This window comes from Zingiber officinale, chromosome 6B (assembly GCF_018446385.1).
Source record: "Zingiber officinale cultivar Zhangliang chromosome 6B, Zo_v1.1, whole genome shotgun sequence".
Classification (NCBI taxonomy): domain Eukaryota; kingdom Viridiplantae; phylum Streptophyta; class Magnoliopsida; order Zingiberales; family Zingiberaceae; genus Zingiber; species Zingiber officinale.
Genome location: NC_055996.1, coordinates 63526174 through 63547443, shown reverse-complemented (window position 1 = coordinate 63547443; position 21270 = coordinate 63526174). Strand labels below are relative to the sequence as shown.

General features: G+C 34.5%; 1 protein-coding gene and 1 long non-coding RNA gene across 4 annotated transcripts; one reads left to right on the top strand and one right to left on the bottom strand.

The window, feature by feature from the left end:
* Positions 1–1620: 1620 nt before the first annotated feature.
* Positions 1621–7474, bottom strand: LOC121992547 (protein DJ-1 homolog C-like). 2 transcript variants are annotated; one of them, XM_042547006.1, is made up of 7 exons: positions 7070–7474; positions 6362–6511; positions 6108–6287; positions 5423–5500; positions 3022–3222; positions 2365–2502; positions 1621–2289 (listed from the first exon to the last, which is right to left on the bottom strand). In XM_042547006.1, exons 1-7 carry the CDS (start codon positions 7424–7426, stop codon positions 2077–2079), a joined length of 1317 nt encoding a protein of 438 aa, XP_042402940.1. In that variant the 5' UTR covers positions 7427–7474; the 3' UTR covers positions 1621–2076. The 2 variants fall into 2 exon arrangements, with proteins under 2 accessions (XP_042402940.1, XP_042402941.1); XM_042547007.1 differs by having other exon boundaries at positions 6362–6518; positions 7070–7209.
* Positions 7475–14219: 6745 nt separating this feature from the next.
* Positions 14220–16575, top strand: LOC121992546. 2 transcript variants are annotated; one of them, XR_006114944.1, is made up of 3 exons: positions 14220–15083; positions 15782–16135; positions 16228–16575. It is a non-coding gene; the product is annotated as an uncharacterized LOC121992546 (long non-coding RNA). The 2 variants fall into 2 exon arrangements; XR_006114945.1 differs by having other exon boundaries at positions 15782–16232.
* The last annotated feature ends 4695 nt before the right edge of the window (positions 16576–21270 follow it).

Genomic DNA, 21270 nt, shown 5'->3' with positions numbered 1-21270 from the left:
TGGAGACCCCCTTTTATAGTGTTACTGTAATGCCTATACACACATCCCAAAGTATATACATATTTTCCAAAACTTTCCTAACAAAAAAATAAGTCAAAAAGTATCTCTGACATATTTCCTTGAGCACGCAAATCTCAATGATATGATAAGCTAGAAGCACCTAAAGTATCATTTGCTTGCAAGATATTCTCTATTATCGATGGCACAAACTTCTACAAGAGTACGGTATGGGGCCCACGTTGAGCCAACTGGCAGCCACTCAGATGGTGGATCACCAGTTTGACCTTATGGGATGCGGTTAGTTGATCATTCTTCACTCGACCCATCATTTTATCATGAAGTCATATGTTCGATCGGCTCCTGGATTCGATCGGATGGGCAGTAGGTCGAGCGAAACCTTATCTACTCGTTGGGAAGGATGGCTGATTGACCGCTCGGCTAAGTCGAGATAGGAGATTTGTCCGTGCGGGATGCCTGGGTGGGTACTCCCGTTGGTCGGCCCCTACGGACAGCTTGGATGTATCATTAAAATAGCTAATATCTTTAGCTTTTTCTTGATTTTAACCATCACCTCAGTCAGACCCCTTCTTGGAGGGTCCATCTTCATCATTGTATCACTCATAAAAGTTAACTTGATGAAGTGTTGTTTACATGTATAAATTTATTTTATCAAAGTTAATTGATTAACTTGATTCATCTATTGAGTCTTGGGACTCAAACAAAAAAAAAAATATATATATATATATATATATTAAACTTATCGTTACATTTTGTATTTTTGAGTTTTTTTTTTAGCAAAATGATTGTAATAGATTTAATCTAGTTTTCTGATAGAGTTTGTATTTAGGTAACTTTTTCTATGATGTATGGAACCTTAGAGGGACTTGGCTAAGGTCTGATAGGTTTAGGGTGATTTACAAGGTTGTAACATCAACTAGATGAGATATATTGTTATTGAGTCGTGGTGGACCAATCTATGGGAGTAAAAGATAATATCATTCATCTTAAATGATCTAATATCATTAGCCCCATGATAAAATATAGATAAATAAATTACGAGAAGACAAAACAAAGACTACATGGTGATGGACCAACCTAGCAATGAAGCTTGGATGATTAAATTCTTTTTCGAACCAAGCAAGAGGCTAGGTATGTTCAAACCTCAAGTTTTAATTGTCAAAATTGTTGGTTTGGCCGACTAAGGATGTTTAGTAGGTTAACCTAACTTGCTCGAGCAAACTTTTTTCAAGAGTTGTTAATACCAAGTTTGTTTTCAATCACTTTCAAGTGTCTAAAGTTTCATCCTTCATCTTTGAAATTATCTTCGTAATGTTTTTCTTACCTAGGGTTTACATTCTAGTTTCATCCTTCATCCTTCATATGTTGTCTAGAAATAATTTGCTTCAAACAACATTAATAACATTTATATCATAAAATATAATTCTCTAAAGAGTTCAGTTAATAAAATTATATTTTAAAATATGTAATTGACTTTATGTTTATCATATATAATTTTTTTATTAAACTGAATGATACAATATAAAATTCAACTAATTATATATTCATCAATGAGCATATAAATTAAGAAATTACCAATATAAGAAAATACAATTTCTCATTAACATGTTAACTTTATTCCAAAGGAGGAGAAAACACAAATTAAAATTACTAATCATTAATCACAAAAAAAAAAAAAAAGGTGTGCTAAAATTGACCAGTCACAGCTCCTCGCACAAGTTCTCAAGCCATAGATGCAACAAGACTACAAGAGCACAACATGATCAAACCTCTACAGAATAGATTTCCAGTCTAATCTGTTGTGCAAGTTCAATCTGGTCATTATCAAACATGAAGAACAACGATCGATTGTAGGAATGAACCGTGAATTGACTCAGGGAAGCACCAAACAGTTGCAGTCAGTGAACGAATCATCTGGTCATGATGGTACACAGCTCCAAACTGACTCATACACCATCATGTGCTTTGATATCCAAATGCATCTCGATTTGTGTCCTTGTTCTATGCTTATGTAATCTTCTTATCAACATCTGCAAGTATTTAGGAAGGTTTTGGCTCTCAGGACCCTGAGTACTTGAACACAATCCCTTCAGCTACGCTTCTTGCCCGTCCATTTCCAAATAACTTGGTTATAATGGCCAAAGAAAAATCGATTACGGTACAAAGACCTTTTCCAGTAATGACCTTCCCATCTATTACCACTCCGCTATTTTCAGCGACATTGCCAGTTAACTTCGCAATGGCAGCAGGATGAGCTGTAGCAAGTTTATCCTGTAAAGAAAATACCAAGTTAACTCGGTTGCATTAGAGACTTGGAAGATCTTAGTATTGCAATCAGACGATCACCTTCAGCAAGCCTTGGTTATGTAGTATTATTGGAGATGAGCAGATGCCACCATATATTCTTCCTGCTTTCATTTGTTCCTGGAGTAATTTCTTCAGGATTCTAGACTTCTGAAATCGCTCAACTCCAGCAGTTCCTCCCTTAAAATAAAGGGAAAAGGATTAGCTTATAAAGAATCCAACAAGAGACATTTCAGTACCCAAAAAGGATGTGCTCAAACCTAAACTACAACATCGAATAACTGTTGTCACAGAGCTTGAACAATAAACTGCAAGTTTCCTAACAAGCATAGAAGCACTATTCTCATTATACAAATTTTCGAACCATAAATGTTATCCAACTGTCTTACTAGAAACTGTAAGCAAAGCATTTGCAAAAATATTCTATTCCTCTTGATAGCTCTGTGTACAGAGTATATACATTGCACTTTCAAGTTCAATATCTTTATCGCCAAAGACAACATAAAGCTTCTACCCTTCGCTTATCTTGTAAACATTTTAGCTATAATAGCCCATCAGAATTATTCAGGTAGAACATGAAGTCTAAAACCAGTGGTAAGGAGTAGGTTGATGTGATCATGATTAAGACAAAAAGCAGTTCATAATAATCTAAACAAAATGTTTAAGGCAAAGAGAAGATAGTAGTAAACTTGGACGTACAGGAAGAATGATAAGATCATATATTGGCTTCGAAGAATCCGTAATTGATGAGTCCGCCATTAGTTTTATGTTTTGAGAACCAATTATCCGTTTGGATTTTTCAACTGAGGCAACTGTAACATTCACCTTTGCTCGCCTCAAGATATCCACCAGCATTACAACCTCCATTTCTTCTGAGCCGTTAGCAATTGGAATAAGAACCTACATTATAACAAAAAATAAATAATTCCATAGACATGAAAGGATACTCACATTGATGACTGATGGCATCAGATAACACATTTACCTACGTTGGCATTAAGTGATAGCATCTAAACACATAAGAAACAGTGAGAATTTCTGATGATTGCTAGTATACTCACGTGATATGTTTAAGTTATGATGCCATGACACTCATCTTAACTTAAGATTGATTCAGTGAAAGGTATACCAATAGCTCAAGTTATGATGCTTAATCTAAGAAAAACTCACTATGTATCGAGTCCCATGTTTGTTCAGCATCAACAAAATATTCTCTCTGAATAGACTAGACTCAATTACTCAAATTTACAGCCAAGGACATGACAAATTCATGCGGAAGCAAACAGAAGGAAGACTATACCGTATATATTCTCTCAACTCCATAGAAATGGATAAAAACTATTCAAAATGGGGAAACAAATAATCCATTGCCATTGTTTCTCCTTGGCCATAGTTAGGCAATCAAAAAATAGAAGCATAGCTAATGGATTAAGCTTTTGGCTTTGGGATAGATAAAAAATGATCTCTAATCAAATGTAGCATAATATCCAAGCAGAAAAAAATGTATATGAACTCCACCAGTATTCGTAATTACAAAATTATACTCATTTAACACATTGGACTCAGCTAGCTCAATGGAATTCACCGGACAAACATGGAAGCAGCATGCGAGAGTATCTTACAATTGTTTGTATAATTTTCCGAAATATGGATTGCAAATCACTCACAACAGCACCATAGTAGATGAATCTACTGAATACTATGAAAAGTCACTAATTTATTGCTTTTGCTTGGGATAGAATTTAGTTAAAAGCCATGCTTCTAATAAATCAGCACATAAATGTGCTGAGCATGTATGTTTTATGCTACTGAGGTCTGTGTGCAGAATTGGAAAGTAATAGTTAACATTCTTTCACAAAAATGTTAGCTGATTGAAATAATCCCTTGTTTCCTATTGCAGTTTTTTTCCTCTTTCTAAAAAAAATTGCAACAAGTAAAAAATAAAAATCAATCATACAAGTAAGCAAGTCTTGTAATTCTCATTCCATCTCACACATGAACCTCTTAAATTCCTTTTAGGGTGTGTTTTCTATGAGGAAAAGAAACTAGAAAAAGGATATGGTGAGAGAAAATTTTCTCAATCTTCAGTTTCCTTTAGCAGAAAGCGGTGGAGAAAGGGGGAACCTTTCCCTAATTTTCTCTATATTATTTTTGTCCAATTTGGATGAAAAACACATTTTCACATGTAGTAAAACTCAAATATGAATTTAAAAAAATTCAAAATGTTTATTTCCAATTTTCTCCCATTAATGTTTTTTATTATCTTTTTGATAAATAAAATTTCAAAATTTAAGTTTCCCTCGCTCTCAAGGAAATAGTTGGATGAAATATATTTTACAATTCTTTTTCTATGTGTTTTTCCTCTAGGTTTTACTTCCTAATTGTTTCCTTCCTTTGTAGGATGGTCTTAGGTTGCTGCTAAAATTTTAGGAAGTTAATATTTGACAAATGTTGTGCATTAAATGAACATGTAAAATGTACAAAGAGATACAATGGTGCTTCGACCTTGGGAACATCACAGTATGATAGGTATAGGGACAAAATCAAAGATGACATGAATGTTTCAAAAGGAAACATAGCTACACAAAAAAAAAAATCCATTATGTATAGTAGTGTCAGGAGAAGAAAGATCACAAATCAAAGCAGCAATAGGTGCAGGAAAAAAAATAATGAAAGAAACCCAAAACAAGATCTGACAGCTCATGTTTTGGTCAACAATATCACATCCAGAAGAACTCAAATTGAGGAGATAAATATATCCTCTTGCCATCAATCCATGTAAAGATTTAAAAAAGCACCCGGGGCATAGTGCAAACGGTGGGTGCATGGCATTTTTGGTGTAACAGCCAGGGATCGAATCTCGCAAGAACTCACGACCTGAAATTCATCCCACCATGCACCTCCCGCCCGTGTATATGAATTTATCTCCTTCCATACCCATAGGGCCGGCTCTAGGGGGGCCGCTGAGGTGGCGGATCCACCTTATGTAAAGATTTTTTTTAAAAAAAAAGTATGTGTCACCAAGAGATAAATAACAATGATGTAAAAAAGGGTAAAAAGTAATAGTATATAGATTAGAGAGTGCCCTGCAGCTTCTTACATTTGGAGTATGCTCAAGGGACCAGTCAACATTATTGAATTCTTTCTTTCGTTCTTGGCAACAATGAGTTGGAAGCAACTGCACATACAAGGGTAAAGCATAAACATGATATAGAACACATGCTTAATATATATGTTCATTTTAAAGCATTAAAGATTTGAACAGCGAAGAGTTTATACATCATAAGTTCATTGCTTCATTAAATTCCTGGGAGAAATTTATGATCAACAGAATCACCAGCAGACACTATCCACTAGTAATGATGTTTATCCACTTGGGAAATAAGTGCCTAAAGCAAAAAAAAAAAAAAAAAAAAAAGAAGATAGAAACCACATAATTCCAAAATATAAATAAATAAATAAATAAATAAATATTAACAGTAACCCAAATTCAGGAAAGAGATTTTATTTATGCCAAGTAGCCTTCAATTTCATAGGTTTAGGTGTATGTCACAGCCATTAACTATAAATCTCCTTGCACAACATCGTTGAATGTGTACTATCTATCAATTAACCAAAGTATTTGAATCCATTTTGCTAGAACTAGTAAAGGTCCTTTCTGGTTTGTATGACTACTTGAAAGCGACCCACATTTGGCCCTGACGAGGAAGAGGAAGATTGTTTTAAGTACAAATTGAATGTAGTTGGCTTAAAGAGAGAATGACAGGCAATGACAGATGCCTTACCAGCCTACCTCCAAGACCTAGAGCCACATCATGACCAAAGAGCTGTTCAACAAATGATAGGGCAAATTCAAAGGATGTGCCAGGACCACGACTTGTAATGAGCTCTCCAGAGACTTGGATGTTGGATTTCACAGCCCGAAAGGCAGGAAGCTTATCCATAAAAGCTGGATGACAAGTGATCTCGCAATGCAAATCAATAAATAATTAGAATAGTATTATTTTATTTTACGAGGCAAAAGTTAATTAAAAGTCACCTGCTTTCTCTTATGAAGACCCCAGTGCATCAAAGCAACAGCAGGAGCAGCACAAATGGCACCATATAACCTTTTCTCCTCTGCCTGTCTCACTGTTATCCTACGAAGAACTTCACAATCTCTTAAGCGGACTGAGCCTGGCATTCCTCCCTAAGAACTTGTTGTGGTGGTACTCCAGGTTAGTGTAATTTACAAGCATATAAAATGCATTGTTTGTGAGAAAAGAAGACTAAAAATGGATCAACAATTAGATTAAATCTAAGATGAACTCTGCAAAAGTTATATGGTACCAAACAATATGTTGCCACAATTAGATATGTTGCCTAGCTTTTACAGGAGATTTATTTGTGCTACTCATCCATCCCACATTTCAGATAATCATAACAGAAACAATAAATCATAGTGATAAGCTTCTAGATGATTTAGTGATAATCAAGGTCCGATCACTTGTGGGAAATTGAAATCCACAATACAACCATTATTTATTATTACATTCTTTGACAAGTTGCAGCTACAAAAATAGCTGAAGACTTAGTGAAGTTAACTTGGTTATACGTCTAGCATTCAGATATCATCCACAAGCAGATTAACATTGAATGACCTTTATATAAAAACCACTTATTAGAAAAATCAAATTATATATTATTCAGCAAGTATATTGAGCGGTAAGTTTGAAAAATGAAAACTTGCGACTGAAACCACACTAACCGGCAGTGCGACGAGATCGAACACCTCATCAGCGCACTCATCAATGCAAACGTCTGCCACCAGATTGGTCCCCGAGGAGGCCTCCACCATCAATTCCGTCTCTACAGAAGCCATGAAAACTTCAGCACCAGCCCGGCGGAGGACGTCCACCAAGATGACGGCTTCCATCTCCTCCGTGCCCATCCCAATAGGGACAAGGACCTTCTTCTTGAGAGAAGGGAGGGGAGCAGAAGTGGGCGCCGTATTGAGGGAGGACGATGCCCTAGCTGCTGCAGGACGCTTAGAGGTCACCGCCGGCCGCTGCGCTCGAACGGAGAGAGACGCGTAGTCGAACGGTGAGAACCCCATGGCAGCCATTGGGATTACAGAAGCCGGTTTCGTGGGTTTATCTAGTTCGATTCGACCGAGTTGGGCTCCGGGTGAACATGGCCTCTTCCGCTTCGGTTAAACCCAAATAGCCGTACGGCTTGCAAATACTTCCGTCTAATTTTTATTGGCCTTTGATGAGACTTTTAAATTGTATCGCGTCATTTTGTGTATTTTATTGTCATATTATATCATTTATATTTGGGAAAAAAACTTTAAAAAAAGGACGCCCAGGCCAACTACTTCTCCGACAAAATAATACAAATATTCTCAAGTCTACTGTTTGCTCAGAGAACATTATTATCCTGGGTCCCAGACTATAATATTATAATAGAATATTTAAATTATAACTCATAGATTTACCGTTCAATTTCAAATTATAATATATTTATAAAAAAAAAATTAAATAGGGCTCAATCAAAAGATATTATCCTGGTCCCGTCATGTATACTTTCCGATTAATTTGATAATCAATAAAAATAATATATTTCATTTGATTAACAGGATTCATAAAAAATTCATTGATCAAAAGTGAGAAGATCTAGTGAATAACGACACGATCAAGGGTTGTCGGTTAACGATATGAGAGATCGTCAAATGGACCGACAACATGAGAGATCGTCAAATGGGCCGATGACATAAGGGCCACCAGTTGGACCGCCATAAGGATCGTCCAAGAGACTAAAGGACCGAGGTCGTTACAATAAAAAGACATGAATAACAGGTGTGAGATACATCGAATAATTAATTTTGATGTCACAAGATATTGTTAATAACAGGTAAGAGACAATGAGATTATAAAGGAAATTGCTACTAATACAATTAGATTATTAAGTAAAATTAATCTTTTATATATAATTTTATTATTTTCTATATAATTGGTAAATAATAGGTATCATTATATTGCCTTAGTGATAGATGAATTATAATGAAAGCTAATGTTAAAGTAAGAGGTAATATTATTAAGTGTCCTAGATCATAATGATTTTGAGATAGATTATCAATTTCATCCTGATGGAAAAGATAAATTATAATTATTAATTTTTAAAATAATAACTAATATATAAAGAAGATATTTATTTTAATTTAATTGAGATTTAAAGTTAAATCTTATAATGATAATATTTTATAAATTAACCACTGAAGCATTGCGAGTGTTATCACTACTAGTTGTTATATTTTGACTCGTATGAAAGCAATTAAGTGACTTGACAAATTAATTAATTTTAATCATTATGCTTTTTTGTCAATATTAAAGTCATTGACGAATGTCAACGAATCACTGTCTCATATTCAAATATGTCATTAAATCAAGGAATTTATGAGGTCTCTATAATTGAGAAAATACGTACTAGCACTATGTTAGGACACTTCCGAAATTAGAGAATGATGATTAGCTCTGAATACGTAGATGCTTTATCTACAATTTTTTGTATTACTGTGGAAATTTAAAGTAATCGTTAATTTATTGATTTTATTTGATATTTATCTATTTAAGATGACTAGCTCTCTTCGTGATCTTATCCACTATAAAATTTATTCATTCTCAAAAACAATTAAGAGACAAAGAAGTCTCGTAAAATATCACAACAAGAATATAATGAAAGCAAGAAATAAATACACAATACAAACAAAAATCTTTCTTGTTTGATCTCTTATTTGTTTTGGATTGCTTCTTGATCTGTTGGAAAGTGTATAGCAATAATTTGTTGGTACTCCAAGTTAGTTTTGATGTGATAAACCAAGTCAACTTAGGTCCTGTTAGTTTTTAACCCTGATGTCTAAGTGTGTAGGAACTTAGAACACAAGAAGTCGAGCGGAAGATGCAGCTAGCGAGAAAAATGGCATGGAAAGAGAGTCGACAGGCTCGGTGCATCCGAGAGAGGAGGTGCTGCGGAAGAGTACACCAGCAGACGAGAAGGACGCGCGTGGTGGTCCAAGGGACGAAAAGCCGGGGAGGAAGTTTGCTCGAGGAAAAGGTTGAAAATTGGATTCGGGTGAGCCCTATTTCGGATGGACGAAATCACCCAGGCGATCGGAGCAGCAAAAGAACCAAAAGGGAGTTGCGGAGCTACTGGAGGCGCCCTCAATGAAGTTAAAGGTGCCTTCGCGCCTTTTAGTGGGAAGGCGCATTCAACAAGGTTGAAGGCGCCTTCAACCCACCATGGAAGGCGCCTTCAACCCATTGAAGGCGCCTTCGTCCAGATAAAATTCAGCCATTAGCGAAGATAGAGTTCTATCTTCGCGTGGATAATTTCTCCACGCTGGAGGCACCTTCAAAGCCTCTTGAAGGCACCTTCAAGTGTCGGATAAGATTTTCCAGAGACTATAAAAAAAACCCTTGGACTTAGAAAATAGACAATAACTCCTGTATTCATTTTCTAGCTACTTTCTGAGCTTCCAACAAGTGTAAGAGACTTCTATACCTTCAAAGAAGAAGACTTTTAGTGTGTTTACTTGTCTTGGATTAACAACCACCTAGGTTGTAACCAAGTAATTCTTTTGGCCGTTTTTTTTAAGTTGTTCATTTATTCTATTTTTAACTGCATTACTAATCTGAGTTAAAAGATCGGGAATGATTTTGTTTTATTTCTTAACAGGCAATTCACCCCCCCCCCCTCTTACCGGCCTATCTAGGTCATCAAGTGGTATCAGAACCCAACAGCTTCAGGTTGAAAGTTATGTGCTAAGTAAATAGAAATTAGATTGAGAAAAGAAAAGAGAGAGGAAGACTTGATTTGGAAGATGTTCTAGGGGTTCAATTTTATTGTGATGTTTATCAATGTATCATGGTTCACCAATTACCCATCCTCAATTCCCATGCACTTGTAGGAAGCTAGATTCGTTACCGGCTCTTCCCTGCAATTGTCAAGTCAGAATGCTATTTAGATCAATATCCCATGCTATTAAATAGAAATGATCCCTATAAAGTCCAGTAACTGATCACCCTTGCCACTAGGGTCCCTTGGTCATAAATCACAAGAACACACTTATACTTAATACCCATAGAGATAACAATTACGTACAATTTCCTACTTCCTTATTGGGAATTGTTTCTGTTGGATCGATCGCATGTCTTTTCGATTTTGAAATCAAAGTATAAGCAACGGAAAAAGAAAATGAAAATAAAGAACACAAGAAAAACATGGGCGGTTTTACTTGGTTCGGAGCCTTCGACGACTTCTACTCCAAGACCCAGGTCACGCGGATCTATCGATGGGTAATCCACTAAAAATCTCTTTCGATACCTCCGAAAGAGGAAATCGAGTACAATGAAAGTTGAACAAGTGCAACACACTACACTTGTCCTTTTGCAGTAATTAATTACAAAAAAAATTACCGACACTTAAAGATCGATGTGGAAGCACTTGTGTCGATGACGGTCTACCGTCCACCATCGAAAGTCCTCGGAGCAGTCGTCGGGCACAGTAGCTTTGTAGCAGTGTTGTAGCAAGAGTTCGGAGTCAAAAGAATGCGTAGTAGCTCGTATATCAGTTGTTCTCCAATGTCTTCTCAAGACAACCTTATAAAAGGCATGGAAGGCGTCTTGCATAACCATGGAAGGCGTCTTGCATAACCATGGAAGGCGCCTCCAATGAGGCAAGTTTGATCCTGACTAGCCCGACACTTATCCGCTGCGACGCCAAAAGTTTATCCTGTGGAAGGCGCCTTCTATGAACATGACGAAGGTACCTTCACTGCTTGAAGGCGATTTCGAACACTGTTTATCCGAAGGCAATTTTCTTCTTTTTGCCCTGCAAAACAATGTTAGTTCAAAAATACCCTGCAAAATAAGTATTAGGATAATTTAATAATATAGAGTAGTATTAGTTCCTGTCCTTCCAGGAATAGAAACTAGTCAAGGTCTCAGCTTAAGGATCCCAAATAGACCTAAACTGGACCGGCGCCTACTGTCCCTTTAATCGAAACGCGTCCTCACTTGATCACTCTCCTCCAATAACTTACCTTAACTTACCAATTTGTCAGACATCCAGTCAGCCCGTTGACCTAGCTGGACTTCGTACCAGCTATCCGATCGGTACGTCGACCTAGTTGGATTTCGTACCAGCAATCCGGTCGGTCCGTCGACCTAGCTGGATTTCATATCAGCTATCCGGTCGGCCCGTCAACCTAGCTGGATTTAGTACCACCTATCCGGTCGACCTGTTGATCTAGCTAGATTTCGTATCAGCTATCCGGTCGGCCCGTTGACCTAGTTGGATTTCTTGCACACTTAATCAAGTGGTTAGATTACAACAAAATTTAACTTAACTTACTTGTCATTCATCAAAATCCGAGTTAGACCGTTAGTACAAATCACATCAATAATCTCTCTTTTTTTTTATGCAATGACAACCTGAGTTAAGTTAGGGGAAAAAATACAATCATAAATAGGCACATGATATGGTTTAAGTTAGTTATTCGGATTTCCATTTGTTTCAACTTAACCCCTTAAACCTCCCCTTTAACATTCATCAAAAAATATAACTAGATATTCAAGCAAAAAAATGTGTTAAGGAAATAAAATAATTCTCAGGATTTACTTGAGGGAGGAAAAAAATGTTATAACTATAAAAGCTTTTTAAAAGAATATTTTATAACATATGTTAAAATATGTTCAAGACTTTAGATAGTGTTGAAATCACTTAGCATTCTACAATGAAAAAAAAAATCTCAAAAATGAAAAGTTGGTTTTAAAACAACTTTTTCAAAGTGTTTTCAAGATAATTTGGAAAACAGATTAAAAAAATTTGTAAAGACATCTTTCAAAACAAAGTAACATTTTCACAAAGTTAATAAAGTTAAAAATACTTTAAAACCTATTAACTTTAGAAACTTTAAAATTTTCCAAATTTTTTTTTTTAAAATGCTAAGTTCTTCAAAAGAAACTTTAAAAGATTTAAAGTTAAGGTTTGCCAAAACAAAAGTCAAAATACTAAGTGCTACAATATTTAAAATTGTGTTAAAGTAGTTTGGAAAAATTGAATCAGTTTTCAAAATAGTTTTTCAAAACATGTGATAATCTTTTTCAAAAATAGATTGTTGAATAAAAGAAATATTTTCAAAATTTATTGACTTATTAATCCTCCCCCTGAATCTAAGATTATTTCAAAAATAGATACTTGAAAAGTATAATAGGATTTTCAAGCAAAGTGAAGATGGTTTTCAAAATACTTTTCATAAAGATTTTTGCTAATATTTTTCAAAACACTTTGCTAGTATTTTTCATAAACTTGAAAAACATGATTTTTGAAATAGCATTTGAATAAAGCTAAGTTTTTAAGTATTTTTCAAATAGATTTTCTAAAGTGATTTTTAAAGTAAAATATATTTTAAGTATTAAACATGAGTTTTTCAAGCAATTGTCCCTCTTAAATTGATATTCCCCCTTAATTTGATACTAAGGTTACTAAGGTTTAGATTTGTTTAACTTACTCAAAATACTACCTCCCCCTAAATTTGAGATTACGGCAAAACTAATATTTATTTAAAATTGGTCTTAAATGTCTAAGCCTCTTAGTGTTAGATCCAAACTAATAGTTTAATAATGTTTTCAAGAAGTATTTTCAAAATATTTATGAGGGTTTTCAAAGACTAAAGATTTTTCAAAATTGCTTGTTTGCTTTTAAACTATTTGGAAAACATTTTAACCCTTCCTCCCCCTTAAGCTAACTCCTCCTGATTATCTTTGTTAAGTAGAAGAATTTTTACCTAAGTGTCTAAGGGATTTATTAAGATAAGCTTCATCATTAACCAATTATTCTTGGATTAAGATAAGAAATTTATTACTAACTCAATAATAAATAATTTGTTACTAACACAATACTTATTTGATTAAAATAACTTAAATTTCGTATTAATTAATTGTCTAAGGGACTTTCCGCAGTACGTCATTAACGACACACTTTTAGGGCACGCTGTTAATAATACTTTTTACAGTACACCCAATTAAGTACGTTGTAGATAGTATTATGCTTATACAAATAACAGCGTGCAAAAAATTATATGCTATTAAAATTAATATTAACAGTACACTTTTAACGTGCTGTTAAAAATATTATAAATTTAAAAAATTAAAATTTTAACTGCATATAAAATACACTGTTAAAAATATTATATAATTTTAAAAATTAAAATTTTAATGGTGCACCGAAATACACTATTAAAAATCTTAGACATATTTTTTTTATCTCGCCCGCCCCGAATCATTCCCTGTAGCATCTCACCCCATCGAAAACCCTTCTCTATTGCCGAAACCCTCGCCGCCCCTCGTGAACCCTCTCTCTTCCCTCTTTTTAGCTCATGGTTTCACCTTCGTCATTGTCCTCCTCATTCTCTTCTCGTCCTCCGCCCTTGTTGTCATCTCCTCTGTTCCCTGTCAGGTCGTCCTCACCCTCTCCAAGCAAGATAGGGTCGTCCCTGTCTGTATCGACGAGGAAGTGAGAATGCTCTACCTAGAGTGGAGGGCCAAGCATCGCCCTGCCGAAAATGACCAATATCTAGACGAATATCAACTCAAGGTCTTCAAGGAGAACCTCCGGATTGTCGAAGAGCACAATTCGATGGCCGACCACGGGGAGCACACCTACTGCCTCACGATGAACTAGTTCGCTGACCTCACCAACGAGGAGTACTTGTCAGGTTCCTCACGGACTTCAGATCCACCTCTCAGAACATCAGCAATTAGTACCGGCTGAGAGAAGGGGATGATCTGCCTGATTCCATCGATTAGAGGCAGAAGGTGCTATCATCGCCATAAAGGATCATCTCAACTACGGTGACCTATTCCTTCCTTTATTGATTTTAGATTTGTGTGTGTGTGTGTGGTTAGTGATAGTAAAGTTAGATATCTTGTTTTGTTTGATGAACATTTTTCCAATAAGTGTAGCCTTCACCTCTCGTTTGACTTTGGACAAAAGAGGTGCTTTGGAGTAATTAGTATGGGGATTTGCTTCCACCATACCTCTTATTTAGGCCCTAAGAATTTTGTTAGATCTATAAATTTATCTACCGCTAGCATCTAAATCTTGAAATCCTGATAGATCTATGTACTCCCCAAATGGAGATTGTCACTTACTCGTGCTGTAATAGGAAGTCCTTAATTGCAGATGTATTTTATAGGCTATAGGTTAGAATCTTGATGAAGCTATATAACTCTTCTATGCCAGCAATGAAAGTGGTGGGGTGGAGTCATATTTCTTAACTTAAGGGATTAATGGAATTACTAGGTGGTCTTCGACTAAACCTATGAAAATTAGAGTGTGTTTTTATTGGATATAGTTTGCGATGACTATTTTTCTTTGAAATTTATATTTCTTCAATGAGGAAAATATTCTTAATTGCCTTAACATTTTCATAATTTCTATACTTCTATTAACTTAATTTGCATAATTCTATCTATTGTTGCGTACTAATACATTTCAAAGTTCAATTATTTGATGGTTCCTTTATTGCCATTGAATTTTATTTAATACAAAACACCACAGATCTCGACTCTTGACCAAGTTCAGATGTTCCCTTCGGCATATCAAGACATTCTGCTATTTGGGAATCAAGCGAGAATGCTATGTCAACATAAAATTGTACCAATCTTGCTTCATTATATACTCCACCTTTTGCCTTGATATTCCAAGGGCACTTTGACCAGGTGCAATGATTGTTCCAAGATATTCTAAATGGATTCATGAAAATGGTGTTACATTAATTTGAATGTCATTCACATTTTTTTAATATTTTTTACATTGTCTAATTATTGATGCCACATTAAATCTAATGAAAGTTTGTTTTTTGTCTGTAAGAATATTTTCTTAATATTTTGCGTTAGAATTTTTTTGGTAGTCGTTATATAATATTCAAGTTTGTACTTGACATAAAATATGTGGAGCATTTGATAGTTTCATCTTTCATTATCTTTTGTTGTGATATGTTTATCTGATGATGACTTTTCACATGAAGAGTTGAACCTATTTGATGCATCACAGGCAGATGCATCTTATGATGTGGTTCTTATTATAATGATTTGCTTCATGAAGTATTCTATCATATGCATATATTCTGTTTCTACTAATATTGATTGTAAAACATTTCATTTCTTTTGATGCATGGAACATAAAAACATAGATGCATGAGAGATATTTGGAGTAATGGTACACGGAGTCGGTCTCCTAATAGGAGAATGAAGTTTGTATTTGCAAAATCTTGATGCTTTATATAATCATAATTAAGGATTTATGTTTTCTATGTAGTCATCTTCAATTTGTATCCACTATTCGTTACCGACTAGTGTAAATCATGTTTCCTGCTACAAGATTTTGATGACATTTTGTGTTGCTTTATTATGTGCAGGTTGTCCTAGAAGTAAGCATAGAGATGCTTGTAATGGTTAATGAAGACAACGTTACTAGATGGATTGATTATGTTGTTTATGATAAAATATTCTTCAAAAGAATTGGGTATCCTTGGCTTTTGACTAAACCATGAATGGTATGAGCTATCTTGTTGAAGGCTTAATTTGCATTAAGAAATGCTCAAATTCTTAATGGATCAAATTTCTAATGTTGTATTAGCTTTGACACGATTTGGTTATAAAATTAGATTGCTAGTGGTGGCATTTGTAGCAGTATTGGGAATAAATTTGGTAGCAATAGCGATATCAATATTGGTGCAAAAAAAAGTGATGATTTTGGTCATGTTTTTCAGGTGATTATCATAAAATTATGTATTTCTGAATCACAAAATTGTTACAAAAATATATATGATTGAATTCATAACTTTGTATTGTTTACTTATAGTCAAATTTGAGAAATGTGAGTCGTGGAGATATTTGTGCTAATACTAAATGTAAGCTGCTTCATTGGTCTGCTGATGAATTAGTTGTTGCAGAAGGTCGAATTGTATCCATAGATCCAAACACAAAAGTGCATCACGTTATTCTTGGTGGATCATGTTGGAAAGTTTGGGTTGATAAAGTTTTGGTGGAAATGGTGGACCTAATTTGACCAAATGATGAAATGCAGTTTCTTGATGATGCAATAAGAAGCACAGTTGCATGGTTATCGAAATTTATAGTATTATGTGATTGATACATAATATACTAATTTGTGTGAATTGTAAGTTTAATTGTTGTTATATAATAACTAGTTTGATAGAGATTTTGTATCTTGTTTAAGATCTTTAAATTTTTTTGGTATAATGAAAAACTATGACTTTTGTTAATTTTGTGGATTTATTTGCACTAAATTTGTTATAAAATTTTGGTTTATTATTTTCATCAAATTAATATTTTTTTTAATATAGTTAAGACTATCAATAGCATATATTTATAAGCTGCAGATTATTATCCTTAGCGCATAGAAATGCTTTCCGCGGCATGCTTTGCGCGCTATGGATAATATTATCCGCAGCGCGCAAAGCACGCCGCGGAAACTATTATTTGTAGCGTGCTTTGTGCGCTACGGATAATGTTATCCGTAGCGCAAAGCACGTCGCGGAAAGTATTATCCGCGGCGCGCAAAGTACGCCGCGGATAATATTATCCGTAGCGCGCAAAGCACGCTGTCAATAATTTAGGACTTTTAATAGCTTTTAATTGTGTAGCACGCAATACGCGCTGCGGAAAGCGAATTTGCGCGTTGCGAAGAGCTATTTTTGTTGTAGTGTTAATTGATTAGTGAAAATATTATTTTTAATTTTAAGTGTTAATTAAGTTTAACTTAAACATATTATTGATTAAAGTTGAGTTAGGTTTAACTAAGTTATAAGTCTGAGTTAAATTTATTAGAATTATTAAACAGAGTTAAGTAATTAAGACTCAACTTGAGTCAATCTTTAATAAATTATAATTTAATTAAAGTATTGTTAAAATTTTGATTAACATTGAAATTAAAGTTGATTAAGTTAAATTAAGGTTAAGTTTTAATTAACTTTTTAATGTAAAGTCAAATTTAAAGTGAATTAGATTAAAGTTAATATTTTAATTAAAGTAAAGTTAAGTTTAGATTAATATTTTGAGTGTTTAATTCAATTAAATTTTAATTAACTATTTAATTCAGTTTAAAGTTTAAGTTAATTAAATTTTAATTAATTTAATTATTTGTTAAATAAGGTTTAAGTTTTAAATTATGTATCTAAGTTTTTTTTCTTTATTTTTAAAATGATTTTAAAATAATTTTTAAAATGATTTTAAAATAATTTTAAAATAATTTTTAAAATGATCTTTAAATAATTTTAAAAGATTTTTTAAAATAATTTTTAAAAGATTTTTTAAATAATTTTTGAAAGTTTTTTTAACAAAAAAAAATTAGTTCTTAAAATATTTTTTTAAAAGATTTTTTTTTAAACCAAATTTTAAAATAATTTAATTTTTTTATTATTTTATTTTATTTTAATATTTTAATATTTTTCCTTACTCATCTCACCCGATCTATATTTTCAATCAGTGAATCCTATGATTTTGTGAGATGAATTAAGTTCAATTTCAGGATTGGGTTTAACTTTATGTTAGATTCAAGTTTAGCTTTGGGATCAACAAATAAGCATTCTTTGGATAAACTTCTAGACTATGGTGAGTCACCTGGACATCATTAGAGTAACCATGCTTTCAAGATTTTCCAAATGGTCATATTCACTGAGCTTAGTACAAAACCTCGGTCTAACTACTTAGGATCCGTAAGGGATAGCTTCAGTTAGTTCCACTAAGCCAAATGTACTAGGTCGAAGTTATACCTTTCTAAACATGCATAAACAGAGTTTTCCTAACTTACTATCATCTAAAACTTCACCAGTATCGTTGGTCAAGTTAAACTTTTATCCCTTTTTAAACTAATCCTAATTACCCTCCAAGTAAGTTATTGTTTTGAAGGTGCCAACTAGTTTAGTGCCTCCCTCTAAATTATTAAAATTTTATTTTATTTAATAAAGATTTAATTAATTGTAATCTAAGTTCAAGTTTTTAATTTTGAATTAATTAGGTTTGTTAAATTATCTTTCTTTGAAAGATTATCTTTATTATTTAATGTTTTATTAATTTTAAATTTTAAATTTTAAAATTTTTAAATTGATTAAGTTATCTTTGTTTAAAGAATTATTTACATTTTTATTACTTTTTAATCTCAATCTAATTAACTTGGTTGTATTTGAGATTTTATCTTTAGTTTTTAAAATCTTATCTTTAATATTTAAATTGTTATTTTGGGTAGAAATTTCTAGATCTAGATTACAAAATACTTTATTAGGAAATATATTAATCTTATCTAGATTTATATTGACTCATCATTTTTAGGTTTTAAGTTTATGTTAAAGACTGAAATTGCTTAAAGTATTATTATCAATTAAATTATTAAGGATAAGATTTAAATCAGTTAATTGAGATTTATCTTGTTTCGTTAAGTTTGGTTTAGTTAAAATTTCATAATTATTTAAAGTTACATTTTTATTAATTTTGGAATTATTTGAATTTTCAAAATTAATTAATTTATTTAAATTGACTTGGTCAATGCTTTCTGTGATCAAATCAAGATTGATGTCGATTTTATCAAGGTTTTGATTGACTTGATCAAAATCTAGATTTGTTTTAGAATTTTTTATATCTAGCTCGATATGCAAATCTAGATTATCAAGCAGATTATTTAAATCATTACTGATATGGATATTTCGGTAAATATTATTGGTGCAATATCCCCTAGGTCAAGTTGACCAGGTTGACTAAGCTTGAGTTAGCTCAATCTTGAGTCTTGATATTTGGGTTTCGATGTTTGACAATATATGGAGATTGCAGGAGCAATAATCCATTTAGGGTGATTGTTGGTGCAATTCCCCTCTGGTCAAGGTTTGATTAGTTAGATGTGAAGAAGAGTCAAGTAGGTCAAAGGTTTGACCGGATACTTGACTGGGAAAGTCGTAACTGGAGATTAGGCAGGTAAAAGACCTAGTGAGTGAAGCTAGGCAGTTGGAAAATCCTAGTGAGTGAAGCCAAGTGAAAGACCTAGTGAGTGAAGCTAGGCAGGTGAAAGTCCCGATGAGTGAAGCCGGGTAGTGGGAAAATCCTAGTGAGTGAAGTCAGGCGAAAATCTCGATGAGTGAAGCCAGGTAGTAGGAAAGTCCTGGTGAGTGAAGCCAGGCAGATGGAAAGTCCTAGTGAGTGAAGTTAGGCAGATGCAAAATCTTGGTCAGTGAAGCTAGGTGAAAGACCTAGTGAGTGAAGATAGACAGATGGAAAGTCATGGTGAGTGAAGTTAGGCACGTGGAAATCCAAGTGGGTCAAGGTTGACCGGACACCTGGTGTTGGAAAGTCCAAGTAGGTCAGAAGAGTGACCGGATACTTAGCACGAGGAGAAAAGTCCAAGTGGGTCAAAAGATTGACCAGACACTTGACACGAGACGATAAGTCCAAGTGGGTCAAGGTTGACTAGACACTTGGCATGAGAAGAAAAGTCCAAGTGGGTCAAAAGATTGATCGGACACTTGGTGAAGAAGTCCCAGTAGGTCAAGGTTGACCGAATGCTAGGCATGAGGAGTCCCAACAGATCATGGTTGACCGGATGTTGGGTTTGGGAGCCCTAGACTTGACTCAAGCAAGCTATGGTTGATCAAATTGATCAAGTGATCAAATTGGACTAAGCTCAATCGATCAGCTGATTGATTGGGAATAGTGCTGCGACAAACAGCAACCCAATCGATTGGGAGCCTTCGTCGCGAGCACAAAGAGCAACCCAATCGATCGACTGATCGATTGGGCACTGCCAATCGATTGATCGATCGATTGGGAGCTGATTTTCTTGTGCGATCGTGAGAAAGCCTAAATCGATCAGTCGATCGATTCAAGCAGTTTCTAGCAGAGCACAGAGACGCTCTGAATCGATTAGCCGATCGATTCAAGCCTCCCCAATCGAATGGTCAATCGATTAGGATATGACTGTTGCGAAGGAAAGTGCACAAAAGCCTTCTTCCTCGCAGCGATTCGATAGCTCTTGACTCTCCACTTCTTGCGATCATTTCTCACAGGTTTACGCCAGTTCTTGAAGCTTCTTGAAGCAAAGTGTTGCTACACTTCCAAGGTCAAGAGGTGTTTCACACAAGAAGAAGAAGCTAGCTAGGGTTTTATTTGTGTAAAATCTTGTAAGATTTTCTTTGTATTTGCTTCTTCTTTTCTTCTTGTTGTATTGAGAGATTATACAAGGCTTCTCCACCTTTGGTAGTTACCAAAAATGAGTGTTTTTATTAGTGGAGTGTGCGTTGTGTGTAGATCCTTGGATTAGTCACCTCTTCTTGAGGTGGATACCAAGTAAATTTACGTGTTAACGTTGTGAGTCTTGTTCGAGTTCTTTCCGCTGCATATCATCATCACGAAGTAAGCAAACGAAGTGGAATGAGCTATTCACCCCCCCCCCCTCTAACTACAAATCGACCCTAACAAATATTACTAACCTCAAGCATGACCCCTAATATTGCAGGCTTCTTCGTTGGATTTGACTCGAGCCTGGATTTATTTCTGTCTTTTTCTTCCAGTTTTAACGGCTCCTCATGAAGCTTGGTTAGGTGGGTTCAAAACTCGTGGGCATCTTTGACCTTTTCTATCCTGCAGGTAACTTTGTTAGGTAATAAATCTGAAATCAATTTTATTACCTTTTGGTTTGCTATCGAGTTCTGGGTAGGTCGTTTCAACACCATGCCACCATCGAAGGCGTTCATCAGGATAAAGCTTTCCATTTGCATCCTCCATAGATGAAATTCGTTCTTCTCATATATCTCGTATGGTGGTGGTTCATGGATGCTCCGTCCTTCTTGAAGAGACATTGGTATACTTGCAAAAAAAAATATTGACAAGAAGCAATTTC

Coding starts and splice junctions, on each gene's coding strand:
- LOC121992547 (XM_042547006.1), bottom strand. CDS start 7,426: ATGGCTGCCATGGGGTTCTCACCGTTCGACTACGCGTCTCTCTCCGTT. Junction 6,288..6,361: donor GTCTTCATAAGAGAAAGCAG/GTGACTTTTAAT, acceptor TTGCATTGCGAG/ATCACTTGTCATCCAGCTTT. Junction 5,501..6,107: donor TAGGTCTTGGAGGTAGGCTG/GTAAGGCATCTG, acceptor TTGTATGTGCAG/TTGCTTCCAACTCATTGTTG.